This window comes from Nannobrachium achirus, assembly GCF_963921795.1.
Source record: "Nannobrachium achirus genome assembly, chromosome: 3".
NCBI lineage: Eukaryota > Metazoa > Chordata > Actinopteri > Myctophiformes > Myctophidae > Nannobrachium > Nannobrachium achirus.
This window is the reverse complement of record NC_137812.1, coordinates 72203722-72221290: the sequence shown is the minus strand read 5'-3', so window position 1 is coordinate 72221290 and position 17569 is coordinate 72203722. Positions and strand designations below refer to the sequence as shown.

Here is a 17569-nt window from a genome sequence, read left to right as displayed (position 1 = left end):
GTGGGCTTGCACATACCCCCCTATTCATATGGATAGGCTACTTTAACACCTACTGTAGGTTTCCAGCGGTGACTGTATGTGCATTGTGCGTGTCTCAGGCTACCTGGCTCCATTACTGTGATAGATGAGATTTGTTCAAAGCAAACTTTTAGTTAGCACGCACACATCTAAAGGCGCTCGTGCATGTGACGTCAATAAATGACCGTCCGCCCTGAAAAGAAAACCCCAAAGCACCACTGGTAGCAGCTCTGCACAGTCATGTATGCTGATCAGCGTAGCTCCTATATACAGTATCACATGACCACATCATGACCATGACATCATGTACAGTACATATGAGTTTAAGTTAACTCCGACATACAGGAGTAGGCAGGCACCCTGCAGGCACCATTTTTACCCTTGGGTAAAAATGCTAATTAAGTTCAAGCCTACAGATCATTTTGGTCACTTTATCATCTAATCAGGCTTTTATGAACACCCTGAACAGTTTTTAATATTTATATATTTGATGTAAATGTTATCTTTCCCCCCAGGCTCAGGGCCTCTCCACATACACACCCATTGTAACTTCAAACTTCATTAAAAACACACACTATTTTTTTCTGGTGACTCATACTACCCTCCTAATACGTGAGCAGGCCGTGTTTTCTCAATAACCCTTTTCATTTATTTTTAATAATTCTTTGGGAAAATTTGAAAAATTAAAATTATTACAAATAAATGAAAAATTGTATCGGAAAAAAAAATGGCCTGCTCATGTATTAGGAGGGTAGTATGAGTCACCAGAAAAAAATATAATGGAGTTTGAAGTTACAATGGGTGTGTGTGGGGAGAGGCCCTGAGCCTGGGGAGGCAGACCCATGCAAGGCAGAGTTTTTTTAAATGGAATATCCCTTTAAATCCCGATACTGATTCTAGAATTATTCCTCTACACAGTATTACACAGTATAGGCAAAATTCTTGTGTTACGAATTGTGTGTACATCTTGTAGATCAGTGACTTCACTAGCCTTCAGATACAGTATATGACACCAAAGTAGCTTACTACAATTCTAAGGTCAAATTATTCTAAATAAGCTTGTGACCTTGACCTTTTATCACTGAACTGTACTGTCTGTACTGTACTGTCTGTACTTTTACTGTACTGTAAAAACAGTGCAGTAAAAGTTTGTTTATCGGTGATGACACTGATTGACAAATTGTAGCATTCCCTGTGGGATCATAAAGCACCAAATAGAGTGTCTCGTTTGGCTTGAATAAAGCATAGCCTTATTAGCCTACTACCAAGGTTGTCCCGAATATGCCATTTCCTCATATGTGACACAATGTTACTATAGTCCGGCCAGTTTGTGCAGTATTTTGATGGAATCGCGCACTTTTTTGCCTGAAATGCTCGGACTACAATCAGTCTAACCTGCTTGATTCCTCCAGACTCAAATCTAATCCTCATCTCCTTGCTTGAGGGAGCAGGGATTTAAAGTTCCTTGAAGTACACAAGTTCCTTGAAGTACACAATAAAGAGGAGCTCAAGTGGGACACAACGCACGTGAGGATAAAGAATTTGCAACTATATTGCTTTTATCGCCTGAAGAGGTTCGGAGTCTAGGCTACTGCATCCTCAGGCTGGACTACAATAGCTCCATTGAGAGTGTTCTGTCACACCTGGATTCGCCCACGAGAATTATTAAAGTTATATCACTGGATTGATCCAGACAGACAAACAGTCTTTTAATTATATAAAAGAAAATAATGTGTGAATTAAATCAAACAAGCCACCTGTCCTGTTCTCTGATTGGCTGTAGCACGTCTCTACTCTCAGTGCTGTCACAACCCATGTTAGGCTTTTAGGTTATAGGACGGCAAAAGGATCATCTGGGCTAGCATGTTGCATTGTGAACCGGGCTTAAGAAATCTGTTATACAATCCGGGATGAGGTGCGTGTGTGCGCGTGTGCGTGGGTGCATCCGGCAGTGGTAGGTCACGTCAGACAGTGGGTAGGTAGGAGTCTATGGCATCTCAGTGATGTCATGATGACTCAGACATGCAACAAATCGGTCATATATCTGCACAAAAAGGGGTAAATTGCCCCCATTGATTACGGAAGGGTACTTTAGAAATCTGAAGATACCCTTACACTTAAACCTTATGCTGTATGTTTACTGTTCAGAGAGAAAGCAATGGTGCACAGTCATTTAGATAATCATCTGGGGACCCCCTCCCCAAAATAATTCCCTGACCCAGAGGTTGAGAACCACTGCTTTAACTAACCAGAACAAAAAAATAAGCCATGTGCATAGATTACACAGATTATGAGTTCCATTTGGTTCCATTTGTATATAGTCACTAGTAAGACTACCCTAAGCATAAAGTAACACGTAGGATTTACTTTCACACATATTCACAGTATTTAAAGCCTTGCCTTGTACAGACTGCATACAAACAAACCAACTGACTGTGGGGGGAGGGGCAGCTTCTCACTCACACAGTTTTGAGTGAGTGCAGTGAGGGAGATGGGGGATGGGGGATGGGCAGGCAGCACAGGTGAATTTGATCAGTGGCTGATTGCATTGCAAGCTAGTAATCAGCAAGTGGGCTACAGTGGAAAGAATGAGTGAAAGGGTTTCCCTGCACAAGGTGAAATCTTTGAAAAGAGTGGAGGAGAGCTTAACTCAAATTGGTTAACAATCGGCAGACAAACAGGCAGGCAGGCAGGCAGACAGACAGACAGACAGACAGACAGACAGACAGACAGACAGACAGACAGACAGACAGACAGATAATGTTAATTTAACCTTGCATCATGAGACTTAGTGTTCATTTGGTTCCATTTGTACTGTCAGAGCAGTGTAGACGAAAAGTATTTGTCGATTGCATTTCTTTCACTGACAAAAACTAAATAAAAACTAAGCTGTGATGACTAAAACTAAGACTAATTATATTGACAATTTCGTCAACAAAATCAAAACTAGACTAAAACGTTAGGGAGGGACTAGTGGAGTAGAGAGTCATTTTATGTTTGGTTGTTCTCAAGTGTTGCGTGCTGAAAATAGCAGATCTACAAGCTCACAACGTGTCGCGCAACGCGTTGTGAGCTTGTAGATCTGCTATTTTCAGCACACAACCAAGTGTAAAATCACTCATTACGATGCCATCAACGCCTGCCAAAATACATTTTAGTTGACTAAATGAACTGTAGATTTAGTCGCCTAAAAATGTATGATATTTAGTCGACTAAAATTAGACTAAAACTAAAACTCTTCAGGTCACTAAATTATGACTAAAATTAAATGACATTTTATTCAAAACTAAATCAAAATTTGTTGTCAAAAACAACAGTGTCAGAGTCCCTGGGCCTGAACAGTGGTTCTCAAAGTGGATTCCAACCTGGAATTCACTTTGAGAACCACTGTGTGAACAGAATATGAACATTTTTACATAACAGCATGGTAGCAATATCAGAATAATGATAGTTGACAAAGTAACCATCTTGGTGGTGCCGGTGGTGATAACATTAATATCCAAAGAAAACATTTGCCTTGTCATGGCATGTTCGGGGACATCATGAGCATTTAGCAATACAAAAGATTTGCATTCATTCAACCTTTATTTAATTTCTCGAAAAGATCAATTGAGGGAGATCCTCATTTACTACTTTATTGAAAATAGATGTTTTGATTTATGTAAATGTGGGGGTTTCTGGACTAACGCTGGTATTAAACATAATTCTGGAAAAAGTAGCCTATTTATACATTTGCAGGCAACTGAATAATGGGGATGCAGTAACGCACTGTAGCTTATGAGATACTGCAAATCAATTATCAAATTATAATTGCCATAATTATTCCTTGCAGCTACAAAAATGATGTCATACAACATGTAACTCAACATTAAAGTAGGGCTGGGTGATAAATCTCAGACATGACTTTCTTTTTTTTTAAGATTAGTTTTTTGGGCTTTTTATGCCTTTATTTGTTAGGATAGTAGACAGACAGGAAATGGGGAGAGAGATGGGGAATGACATGTGGCAAAGGTCGTCCGGATCGGGAATCGAACCGGCGACCTGCATACCTAGACTTGTGGATCTGCTATATTTTAAAGATTCACTTAATTTTTCTTCCTGTGCATTTACCCGCTGGAAAAAACAATGTCATTGCTTAATTGCAGTGCACTTAAAACTGACCCAAAAACAACAAATGTATAGATAATTTATACCTACAATCGACAGGCTGCAGTCTAAGGCAGATTTTGGTTTCGGAAAATGATTTGAAAAATGCTCCCTTCAAATGTTCTGGGTAGCTATAATCACTGTAGCAGGTCCCCCAGCAGCAACGTTTCACCATGGCCGTAATAATGTAATATAAATGTTTTTGATATTAATTTGCCTATATACCAGTAAGACTCCCTAATCGGGTCACATTTATGATCGGCTACTTTTGACTATTTTCCCATATTTTTTCCCAGGGGGTCCGTGGGGAGCCCTGGCGGTGGCTGGGCCCCTGGGTACCCCCTGGGTGCTGGCCCCGTCTCTCCCGGTCGATGGGGGGCCAAGGTACGGGCTTTTTAGCGGGTTATGGGAGCCAACTTTGGGTGGAAGTGTTTTGCTACGCTGTCGTCCAATCCTCACAGTTAGGGAGAGGGCTTTGCGACAGATCAATCATGCAGTAATCATGCAGATCTACAAGCTCGCAGCACGAAGCATTGTGAGCTTGTACTGTAGATCGTCTATTTTCTGGCAAAGAGATTTGGTAGAGAGTGAAAAACTACTGTATCAAGTACATATATTATGTACCTTTTACCAATTATAGAGGGTTTAAATAGTACTGGATATGCAGCTCGGCAAATAAAAGGTGAATTGATCCCAGTGTATGACAGAGGATGATATTACGATAAATTAAATCTCCACAATATGATTATTGTGAGTGTTTTTTATCACGATAAACGATAATATCGTATATTGTCCCATCCCTACGGTCTGAGGTGCTTTGGCGGTCTTCCCCGAATTTTGTCTGATTACAGCGGGGCAGGGCTACATTCCTGTGTCCTACAAAAAATAAATGTTGAACCTTGTTCATGATTGGTGTGTTTTTCAGCTATAGTTTTTGGTCTTATAACCCTTCCAGTAAATCTCTTATGAAAATCTCTAAAGAAGTCAAGAATAACAGACGAGCTGTAAAGTTAACTTCACAAAGCTTAAGTCTATTGACCCCTCAGTCATGACATTTTCAATGTCCCCCTTCGACCAAGATGGATGAAAATGCTAGTTTGTTCACTGCAGAACTTTATTAACAGTAGCTCAACATTGAAGATGTTGAAATCACATCTCTCAGCCTGTTCTCAGGCCTGCTAAGTCACACACAGTAGTCATATTGCATTGAATTGTAGTTTACCATCTCAGTGGCACCAACAACACTTAGTTAGTGAGCTTTGTATCGATGTCATTCCAGTCCTGCATGTTTACTGGCTTATATTCCACTTGTATGGTTGATCCTGAGGGCAAGTCAGGTGTTGAAACAGTAACACCACTGTAGGCAAGAGACATTGACCGAAGTGCTGTACATGGTGCATAAATGACAAACAGGCCTACCAGTAAGACTCCCTAATCGGGAGATAAGCGACCGTCAGGTCACATGTATACACAAAGACGGATGTAACTGGCATTGGTTCCTAGTTGTGTGGACAATGTATAGTTTTGGTTGGCTCAGAGAATGTGGGGTGTACCGATTTTCGTGATTTTAGGGCAAAATTTGTAGGAGCAGTGTCCAAAAATGTGTTTGAAAAAATCGTCCTGATGGGGGCGCTATATGGGACAGATCCATGTTGATGACATGAGTGTAGACATACTGTGTAGCGATTTGCGCAGGAAAATTAAGGAACATTAAAAGCCAGCGAAAAAACAAATGTGTCTTAGGAAGAGATTTAAAAACATCAATAGAATGCCTTGTTTGTGTTTAGCTATGACACATTTAATCACATTTGACCCTTAAATACCCTGCAGTGACATATTTTCATGTGTTTAATTGCAGCTGTCCTGTTAATGTAGTTAGTCCTGTTAATTCACATGGGCGGAGCTTAGAACCTAATTATCTAATGTCCTCCTAATGTAGGATTTTGTCAGATTGTTAAAACTTGAGTTGTGTTGAGTTTATTCAACTTTTGAAGTGAAATATGTGTTCTATGGCTCAAAATAGATTTTTTGACATGCTCCACATATTAGTAAAGCAAGTGGAAAGTGGTGTCCTGCTAATGTTGTAAACCGCAGGTTTGAGCTAAAGGGTCCTGCTAAACCACATCTACCAGTATAGGTGTGTGTGTGTGTGTGTGTGTGTGCGTGCGTGCGTGCGTGCGGGTGTGGGTGTGGGTGTGCGCGGATGCGCGTGTATACGCCTGTATTTACTGTACATGGGCTTAGCTTTCCACTGACATAATCTTCTTTCTGAAGCCACACCACAGAGTCTGTCTGCCTGTCTATAAGACATGTGATAAGACGTACAGTCAGAGTTATCGTTCTAGGGACGTGCTGGCCATTGGGAAAAGCGGGACAACTCCCGAACGGCCGGTTCATTCCCGGCCGGTCCAGGCCGGCCATTAGGAAAAAATGTAACTGCACAAAAGTAAAAATGTAACCGTTTGCACAAAAGTAGTGAAAACAGCCGATCTACAAGCACACAACGCCTCGCGGTGCGAGGCGTTGTGTGCTTGTAGATCTGCTGTTTTCACTAGTTTAAATCATTTTTTAAATGAGTGCCAATGAGGGCCTCTCCAATTCTTTTTCCCGGGCTGAATCAGGGGCCCAGCACGTCCCTGTATCGTATGCTTAACAACACCAACAACGCTTCACTGACAAGAGCACGGCGCGCAATCTCAGCAGGATCTCGCAATGCTGCACTGTCCTGTGTCTGTTTGTGTTCGTGATTAATTATACAATATCTCTTTCTATTGTTACATCCCAGGTACAAGTATGCGAGGGTAAAGTTATCGAATAAAAATAGAGCGATAATAGTGAACTAAAATAAATAATGACCAAATGACTGTGACTATGACCTAATCATACGTAAAGATGCTCATCCTATGGCTCTCTTATTGACTTACTGTATTTTCCCAGGGTCATGACTGAGTCTACCGCACGCACACACACGTGCACGCACGCACACACACACACACACACACACACACACACACACACACACACACACACACACACACACACACACACACACCCCTCCTCCCACTCAGAGCCCCTAGATGGTGAATGTGGGTGAGAGGTCAACAGGTCAAACTCAGCATTCCTCAACACTTAAATCCCCAAGCATGCACACACACACACACACACACACACACACACACACACACACACACACACACACACACACACACGCGCGCGCGCGCGCGCGCGCGCACACACGCATACACACGCGCACACACACACACACACACACACACACACACACACACACGAGCGCGCACACATGCATGCACGCACTCACGCACGAATGCTTGCACACACACGCACACACACGCCATGCACGCTCGCAAGTACACACTCTTATGTTGACAGGTTGGTGAGCTAGATGAGAAACATGATAGAACCATGCACAAAAAGTAAGGAAAGATAAAAAGGATTATAAAAACAATACCAATTGCTATTATTAAAGGGGAGATATGATGGACCGGAGTCAAGTTTCATTACTAACGGTTTATATTACTGTGAAATCAGATGATTACCAGTGAATTCAGCCAGCGTAGACGTGAGGAACATGTTTCAACTGTCTGTCTGTCTGTCTGTCTGTCTGTCTGTCATCTGTTTGTTTTTTTACCAACAACTTTAAAAAATACCTGACGTTAGCTCACAATGTTGTCACTGTCTTTGAACAGCCCAAGTATAAAACAGTGCTTAATTGCTTAATGTAGTCCTATGTTCTGCATAGGCCAAATTCCACAAAGTAAAGTGCCTTAAAACTTAACACAGGAGGCAATTAGAGTGAACATACTTGGTTCCTTTACATCACTTCAGAAGTGGGAGTTTGCTGACATCCTGGGCATAGTTCCAGCTGTGTGTGTGCACGCATGCTTGGATGTGTGCATGTATGTTCGTGCGTGCATGTGTGTGTGCGTGTGTGTGTGTGTGTGCGTGTGTGTGTGTGTGTGTGCGTGCGTGCGTGCGTGCGTGCGTGCGTGCGTGCGTGCGCGTGTGTGTGTGTGTGTGTGTGTGTGTGTGTGACTGTGTGTGCGTGTGTGTGAGTTGTAACGTTGTCATGTTAATGCGGTCCTCTCCACTAAACATGGCCATGTTTACGTTCCCACGGCAACCAGCGGAGGAACAAACAACGCTGGTGCAATCCAAACATCCAGCGCCTCGCCTCGGAGGGAAAGCCCCCCCCCCCCCCCCCCCTGCTGGGAACCCCTCCCTCATCCTCATTGTGAACCCTCTGCTTTACTCACTAACACCCACCTAACCTTAGAGCAGGGTTTCTGCTTTACTCACTAACACCCACCTAACCTTAGAGCAGGGTTTCTCAAGGTGGGTGCCATCCATGGCACCCTAGGGTGCTGTGATGCCAGTCCAGGGGTGCCTCAGAATACTATTTGGAACCAGGCTGCTTCACTGCCTGGTATGGCAGCTGCACTGACCTCAACCGCAAAGCACTGCAGAGGGTCGTGAGGACAGCCGAACGCATCAGCGGATGCGATCTCCCCCCCCCCATCCAAGCCTTGTACGACGAACGCTGTGTCAAAAAAGCCCAGGGAATCATCAAAGATCTACACCATCCCAACCACAGTCTGTTCAAGATGTTGCCGCATGGAAAACGTCTCCGCAGTCTCAAAGCTAATAGCAACAGACTGCAAAAGGGCTTTATGCCCATATATGGACATTCCTATATTATCCATATTAAGGACATTATTAAGGTCTAGAAGCTTGGGCGGCCCAGCATCTAGTCGGCGACCTGGCCAACTCGGAACAATGTAAATAGGGAATGAATGCCCCGCCCTTTAATGCAAACCCCATTATACCTGTTTTCATAGGACCCGTTTTGACCATCTGTCTGCCTGTGTCCATTTATGCCCATATATGGAGATATCTGTATCTGTCTGTCTGTCTGTCGGCGTCCATTTTATGTGCATATATGGAGATCACTGCAGTTATAGTTCTGGGTCCATTTTATGCCCATATATGGAGATATCTGTCTATCTGCGTCCATTTTATGCCCATATATGGAGTATCTGTCTGTGCCTCCTACTGTGTTGCAGACACAGTGCCGGTTCCCCCTTTAATGCAAACCTCATTATACCTGTTGTCATAGGACCCGTTTTGAACATCTGTTTGCCTGTGTCCATTTATGCCCATATATGGAGATATCTGTATCTGTCTGTCTGCGTCCAAACCTCATTATACCTGTTGTCATAGGACCCGTTTTGAACATCTGTTTGCCTGTGTCCATTTATGCCCATATATGGAGATATCTGTATCTGTCTGTCTGCGTCCATTTTATGCCCATATATGGAGATCTTTGACCATCTGTTTGCCTCTGTCCATGTATGTCCATATATGGAGATATCTGTATCTGTCTGTCTGCAATCCATTTTATGCCCATATATGGGGGCATTCATTTTATGCCCATATATGGAGAACGCGCGTGCCCGTGGGACGAACGGTTCTCGAGATACGCGGATTACATACATACATACACACTCACAGAGATTTTTTGTTGACTCATGTGGCGTACGTGATGTCAGAGCCTTTTATGAAGTGATGTCACAATGAGTCAGCGCTTGCGCCGATTTCCTCCGGAACAGCCTGATGTCAACAATCAACCCCGCATAAGGAGATTCCGAACGTTTCGCGCCGGTTCGGGAAAACCGCGCGTCGGGTCGGGTCGAGACCCGGCACTGCACTCCGTGCCGCGGCGGGGAACGCGCGTGCCGAATCTGAAGCCGGTGGGACGAACGGTTCTCGAGATACGCGGATTACAGACAGACACACAGACAGACAGACACACAGAGACTTCTCGCATTTATAGATAGATAATGTTATCAATATTAAGGACATATCTGGGAATGGCCATATTTGGTAATGCCCAAATGGACATCATTTGACATAAAATTGTGGACTATCATGCAGGGGTCTCCATATATGAGTAACTGGTCCCATATACATCACTGGCCAGATGGCCAAGAATTGGCGCGACTAGTTTACTGACTTATTTTGAAAAGCCAAACTGGATCCCAAATCAGCGGGTGTGATATGGCGAAACTATCATTCATTTGGGCATTTGGGGGATTATAGGTCGTACATCGTAGGCTGCGGAGGGTAAAATCTATCTTTTACTGACCAAAAATGATAGCCCGCCCCACACTTAGCCACTGAAGGTCTTCATCTTTTCGACCTTCAGGCAGTAGCACTTGACCAGTCATGTCAAACCAGACGCAGGATCTAAATGTCTCAATAAAGAAAGCAAGGAGACCAAGGTACAGCCTGCAATGTATAAGAGTTGGATACGATTAAAATCCAAAATCGGGATCAACATCAGACCCAAAAGATTCAGTGTAATCAGTGTAATGTTATGATTGTTCAAATAACCTAATTATCACACACAACTGGGTCATCTGGAGGGTGTGTGTGTGTGTGTGTGTGTGTGTGTGTGTGTGTGTGTGTGTGTGTGTGTGTGTGCGTGTGTGTGTGTGTGTGTGTGTGTGTGTGTGTGTGTGTGTGTGTTGTTTTGCCAGAAATGTGTGTGTGTCCCTCCATGAGTGTCTGTTAGGGTTTGATTGAGGAAGTGTATTCTCAGAGTGTGTATGTGTGTGCGAGCGTTGTGCTGGAGCAACAGCTACCCCTGCAGGATGCTGAGAGACAGTGTTTGTACCATGACAACACTGGAAGAACCACATTATGTTTTAGGCAGCAATGTAAAAGTAACATTTATTCAAGTACTGTACTTAACAATTTTGAGTTACATTTACTTTATTGGAGTATTACCAATTTTCCATCCTTTTACTTCTATGCCACTGCATGATGTAGTATTGTACTTTTACTCCACTACCGTTATCTAAAAAAAAAGAAAAAAGCTTTAGTTAGTTAACTTGTCGAAGGTGCATCAGTGGCTCAGGGGTAGAGTGGCCGTCATTAGAACACAGAGGGTTCCCGAAAGTTTCCCAGTTTGATCTCGGGCTTCGTTATGCAAGAACATGACTTTCCAGGAAAACAGAAAAAGGCTGCAGTTTCTTTTAGCTTGGAATCCCCATCGATGATGATGTCATTGGCAGCCGGTGAACCTGAGCGCAACGGTGGGGGCCGATGGGCAAGGAAGGTTGCGAGCTTATGAGAAACAACTAAAATAAGACCTTACAACCTGGCGAAAACAGTTGCGTGCAATAGCCCAAGATGGCGATAAAGGAAATCATTAAATGGAAAACATTAAATGAACTTCTGAAAACCCTACTATGCTTTATGGTGAAAACAGTTGCGTGCATTAGCTTAAGATTAGATGAGGATAAAGGAAATAATAGTAATTAAAGCGGGTCATGTTTGCATGTTTGGAATTATAGTCTATCTGCGCTGGTTATTATGTTGTTAAATTACAGTAAAATAACAACAAATGCAAAATTTAACAACATGGTCACTTTAACAAGGTATTATAATTGTATTCTCCACACTTTTATTCTCCCCATCTTGACAAAATGGTAGCCTATATTCCCAGGTTCCGCAGGTCAGCTGCACAGGTGCAACGCATTATTGTTAATTGTGGCACGTTTACTAACATGCCAAGTTTAGCTGCACTTGAACAACCGTTCCAGGCTGCCATATCCAGCCCAAGAAACCATAGAAACGGGGGGAAAAATAATATGTACTTCTTAAAATAAATATTTCATGTTGCTAAGGTATGGCAACATGACTGGTGTCTTGCAGACACCAGTCATGTTGCCATACCTTAGCTTTTTTCTGAACTGACGCCACTGATGCCAGCAGCAGCGGCGGCAGCGGCGGCAGCAGCGGCGGCAGCGGCGGCAGCAGCGGCAGCAGCAGCAAGCAGAAGCAGTGCTGGTCAGAGCTGAGGCTCAACGCCAGGCTAAACACAAGTTGCCTCGCGTAGCCAGACTCTGATTCCAGGCTAAAACACAAGACCTGTCTGTCTGTCTAAGTGTGTCCGTCTCTGTCTCTGTCTCTGTAAATGGTAAATTGTAAATGCATTTAGGCTATATTATAGCACCTTTATCCAAGGCGCTTTAGGCTACAGTATACATACAGTAGAGCTACAGTAACCTGACTTTCGCCAGATGGTGGCAGCATTGCGTATATAACGCTCTGCTTTACCATCTGGGCTTGCTCGGCCAGCGTTGATAACACTCGTAAAGTCCCGGGCCGGACGAATCAGCGGCAGCTATGGGCGGGCTCTGAGCGGCTCTGAGCCAATAGAGTCTGATTGCAGACCACGTGGAAACCCAGGAGGCGGATTCTGGGTGCAACGTCATGCAGACAGGCCAATATGAGTGGTTGGAGTTGGCACTCCCAGACTGTGATAGAAACGGCCACATCCAATCACCAGCTACAGAAATTCAAAAAATGGCCCGCCCCTTACATCGAGTGTGCCCGAGAGAGCCCAGATGTAAGGCAGAGCGTTACGCACTGCTGCAACTATCTGGCGAAAGTCAGGTTAGAGCTACAGGGTTTGTACAAAATTCGTACCAAATCTGTTAACAAATCACACCCACTGTGAAGTGAGCGGAGTTAATTTCATTAAGCGGCCTGCGAAGCTTGGCCAATGTGACCCTGTGAACAAACTTTGAGCGCTTTGTGCCAAGATGTAGGCCAATGTGACCCTGGCCCTCCCTGTAACAAACTTTGGACAAAGCCAGATGTTGGAGCTTAGCTCCTTCTAGGAGCACCGCGCAGCAAGCTTGTTTTATATCTATATTGCACACATTGTTCATCAGTCAATACAAGCAGTCAGATATAGAGCATCGCAGTGGTTTACTGGTGCCACTTAAAATCTCCCATTCATTTTCCCCATAGACTTTTACAAAAAATATCTATAACAATTATGTTAAGCCTAGAACCAAGCCATCCAGGATTGCAGTGAATCATGACCATACAACCTTTGATCCTATGTGAAAACATATTTTAATATTACCTTTTTTGATATACTACATTTAATAACTACCCTTTGTTTAGCGATTTTCAAAATGTTCTTTTCATAGAAACAAAGGTTTTATGGTCACGATTCACTGCCTTCCTGGATGGCTTGGTTCTAGGCTTAACATAATTGTTATAATGTTATAATATTTTTGTAAAAGTCTATGGGGAAAATGAATGGGTGATTTTTTTAGTGGGACCAGTAAACCACTTCCGCTGCGATGCTCTATACTGAATATATTTATGTCAATCGATTATGTCACGTTGCTGAATCGATTCAGAATACACCCTATTTATTCACGCCCGCCCACTCAGCAAATTTCTCAGCAACTTCCTGGTGCTGACGTCGGCTTTGACGGGGAAACTAACACAGAAATCACTGGACTTAAAGCCAACAAATCATTATTTCGAACGGAAAAGTAAATTATAATGCTTTGTGCCTTTTACTGTCTCGTAGTTCTTGATCATGCTACCCGTATTCTATACTTTACTATACGGAAATTGCATTACATTTGCGATTTCTGAGTTAAGCGGTTTCCCCTTCAAAGCGTGACGTCAGCACCAGGAAGTTGCTGAGTGGGTGGGGCCGTGAATAGGGTGTATTGTGCACGGCCAAATTGTGAATATTGTTGACACCACTAGTTGTCTAGTTGTCAACACTACTCTGCTGCTCATGTCATTGATCTGCTGCTGATGTGTCACTCTGCTCTTCTTCCCAGAAACGTCGCCATGGGTTCAGGATGCTGCATGTGGTAGCCACGGCAACACAGCACTTAGAGATGTTGAAGATGAAGGACATTAATCAAATACCTCTCTTATATCATCATATTTAGGACAATAATACATGACCACGGTTGCACAAGACGCAAGTTGGCACCTCGACAGAGCGCAGTCTAGTGATTAATGTCTTCCTTCCTGAACTGTAACCAATCACACGCTTTCTTTGTTTTCTCCTTCGATCAGGGTCTAATGTCCCTCCGACGGAACGAGCCCCTTCTTGGCTCCCTGGTGAAACAGAGTCTCCAGCTTCCAGATCTTGTGCTTCCCTTTAAGGGGTAGCTTCACCAGCAGCTCCTGGGGGTCGGTGCAGACCAAGACAAACGGAGAAGCCGACTCCTCCTCGCCGACGTCGGGGAGCCGCTCCCTGTACTGCTCCCGGGACAGGCAGTCTGCCACGCTGACGCAGCCCAGCAGACAGCCGGCAGGGTAGTCCTCTGGAAACCTGGGCTCTCTCTTGCAGACGTGACGGTACGCACCCTCCGCTTCCTCGATCTCCTGAGCGGTCGGCTTCTTGGCGGCGGCGGCGATCCACAGGCGGCCGCGGTGGGAGGTGTACCAGTCCCGCCCCTCCACCCTCTTGATGCCCCTGACGAGCAGCGAGGCCCAGGGCTGGTGCACGCTGAGGCACCAGCCCCCGTCGGCCATCTCCTGCAGCTCGCTGTCCTGCAGCCTCAGTCTGCAACGCTCTGCTCCTGCCTCGTCTCCCGCCGAACCGACTCCTTTCTGCAGGTTCCGCCTGCGGCTCTCGCCGCCGCCCGCGTCCACCCACTCCGGCGCGGCCTGCACGATGTTGGGGTTGACCAGTCCTCTGATGCTCTGCCGTTCGCCTTGTCCTTCGGGGCGCGACGGCGGCGGTTTCGGCTGAGCGCCGGCGTTCATGGCCTCGATCGTCTCGTCCAGCTTGCTGTAGTACCGGCTGAGGTCGTCTCCCTCGTCGATCACTTGTCGACCGGCAAAGTCCAACGTGATCCTCCTGTCCTTCCGGGAGGCGTGCCGGAGCTCTCGAAGCTCCTCCTCCTTCCTCCTCAGCTTGTCGCGCTCGCCGGGCGACAACCACTGGTTGGAATCGGTGGCAAAGTAGTCCGACTGGTCATCCAGAACCCGAGTTCTCCTGGAGCTGTTCTTGTCGTATTCCAGAAGCGTCTCCTTGTGCTGGATGGCCTTCTCCAGGCCGGCCTTCACGCGAGCCTCTTGCTGTGCGAGACGGTCTCCGTCGGAGCACTCGGCCATCAGTTTCTTTCGCAGCTTCTGGCTTTTGTTGGAGTCTCGCTGCAGGACCTCCTGCTCCTCTGTGGTGCAGACCAGGCTCCCACAGAAGAGGCAGGGCCCAGAGCCTTCTTGCTCACACACGATGCGGCCACAGCTGAGGCAGTTGTTGACGAGGCCGTGCTTCTGGGCCAGACACTCGCAGGCGTGGCGCCCAGGCAGAATTATGGACAGTTTGTCCTGTCCCTCTTTAGCGTAAATATTCACAAACTTACTTTTCTTCTTGGATGAAGAGGAGGAGGAGGTGTTCATTTCTTGGGCCTTCTTCAGGTCAATGGGCGTTTTGATAACTTCTACCTGAGGTTCTGCTTGGTTCATCGGCATGGCCTCTGGCTTGAACCGGCCCTTACGCTTGGACTTCTTCTGGGAGTCCCTGGCGACGTCGAAGGAATCTGGTTCGGGCCTAGACTTCGCAAACAGGAAAAGGCCTTGGTTATCTGTGGTAGACTGTCTTTGAGACCTCTGCCATCGATTCAGGAGCTCGTCTATGAATTCCCTCTTCTTCCCGTCGATTCCCTGGAGAAGGTCTCCCACATACTCCCCGATCTCATCGGCGTTGTCGATAGATAAAATGTACCAGACAACGTCCTCAGACGCCTCCAGCCCAAAGCTGTGGTGTAACTGGTCCACACACCAGCGGAGCAAAGCATCCGACATGTCGAAAATGTATAACCTATTTCTAATAACAATAGCAAAGTATGTCTGTAATGTAATACACCGGTCAAATACCACCCACCTGATACAGTTGATTCTACTTCTGATACGTTATGCACACCTGACGAGCAGATGTTGAGTCAACGTTGTGTTTTTTAATGACTAGGCTCAAGCGCGTACAATACCGCGAACAATACCCATTAGGTAGGCGGGACCCTGCAGTTATGCGATACCCGGTTGTCAGAGTATTGTGCTGTACCCCTTATCACAGTATTTGGACGTCCACATCATGATTGATGACACCAGGGATGACCATTTATGGGCATACTGTAATAGGGAGACAGACAGACAGACATATACAGAGATTTCCATATATGGGCATAAGGGATGCCTGGGGGTTTGCGCAGTATAGGAGGGATTGAATGTAGGAGTCTCAGAAGTAATGTTGTGGAGAACCAGACGTATCAGTGATGTCAGTCATCTCCAAATTTGGGCAGTGTTTCAGCATAAAGCTGTTACCATGACAGCGACGCATGCACAGTACAGGCGGCGGTATCAGTGATGTCTTTTATATTTTTTTTTCTTTGATATTCTGGACAGCCAACATCACTCCCCTCCTCAGTCCTCAGTGCTACACACAGCACATTTGAAGTGGATCGGTCAGACAGTTCTTGAGACAGGCATGGGAAATACAGACAGACATGCAAGGATGCAAGCACGCACACAAAGAATCATCCTGGCCTTTCATATTATTGTTGTCCTAGCTTCCACATTAAAGGAGTAGTTCACCCCCCAAATGACTTTTTTTCTATTGATTACTCATGCCAAGGAGACTTGAGTTCAATAATATATTTTTGGATTTTTCACATTCCTAGGACAAAAATTTGATTATAGTAAATGTACCCGCATTGATTCCGGATGGGGACCCAAATGCATTCAGGTCCCCATCTGGAATCAATGGGGGTAAATTTATTGTAATCAACTTTTTGTCTTAGGAATGCGACAAAAAACTAAAAGTATTATTTTACTCAAGTCTCCATGGCATGAGTAATCAATATAAAAAAAAGGCATTTTGGGGGTGAACTACTCCTTTAACCCACAGCGCTTGCCTATCCTCAATGACCATACATGTAATTTAGATAGCATTTTTATAGTTTTTTTGGTTTTCATAAAGTTTTTTTTTATGAATAAGTTTGTGGTCTACCTACCGGTACGTTTTTTCACCAGTGTCTAGCAAGACACTTTGCCAGGTGGAGCCAGGAATCGAACCAGGAACCTTCAGGTTCCAAGTCCGTTGCTCTACCTCTTGATCACTGCCACCCCTACATACCTGTTAATACTACCTCTTGATCACTGCCACCCCTACATACCTGTTAATACTCTACCTCTTGATCACTGCCACCCCTACATACCTGTTAATACCCATTATACTTGTTCTACCTGTGCAGTGTCTTTGTTTGACCCTATCTGCAATGCTGAATTGAATTGAAACTGAATTTACCTCAGGATCAATGAAGTTCTGTCTATCTATCTATTCTTCTTTCTACTTTTTTCTATATTCTATTAAAGGTCTATTAGGCCTAGTCTCACGTAGCCAGAAAACCATTCCAAAATGAGCTGCACATAACACACACACACACACACACACACACACACACACACACACACACACACACACACACACACACACACACACACTCACACACACACACACACACACACTTATGACCCTCTCCACACGCAC

At 44.9% G+C, this 17569-nt stretch overlaps 1 protein-coding gene across 1 annotated transcript; it reads right to left on the bottom strand.

Annotated features, from left to right (window-relative positions):
* Positions 1-14091: 14091 nt before the first annotated feature.
* On the bottom strand, positions 14092-15828 carry LOC308281564 (activating signal cointegrator 1-like; the record flags this gene model as incomplete). The annotated part of the gene is made up of 1 exon (XM_080721794.1): positions 14092-15828. One exon carries the CDS (start codon positions 15826-15828, stop codon positions 14092-14094), a length of 1737 nt encoding a protein of 578 aa, XP_080577920.1.
* Positions 15829-17569: the final 1741 nt, after the last annotated feature.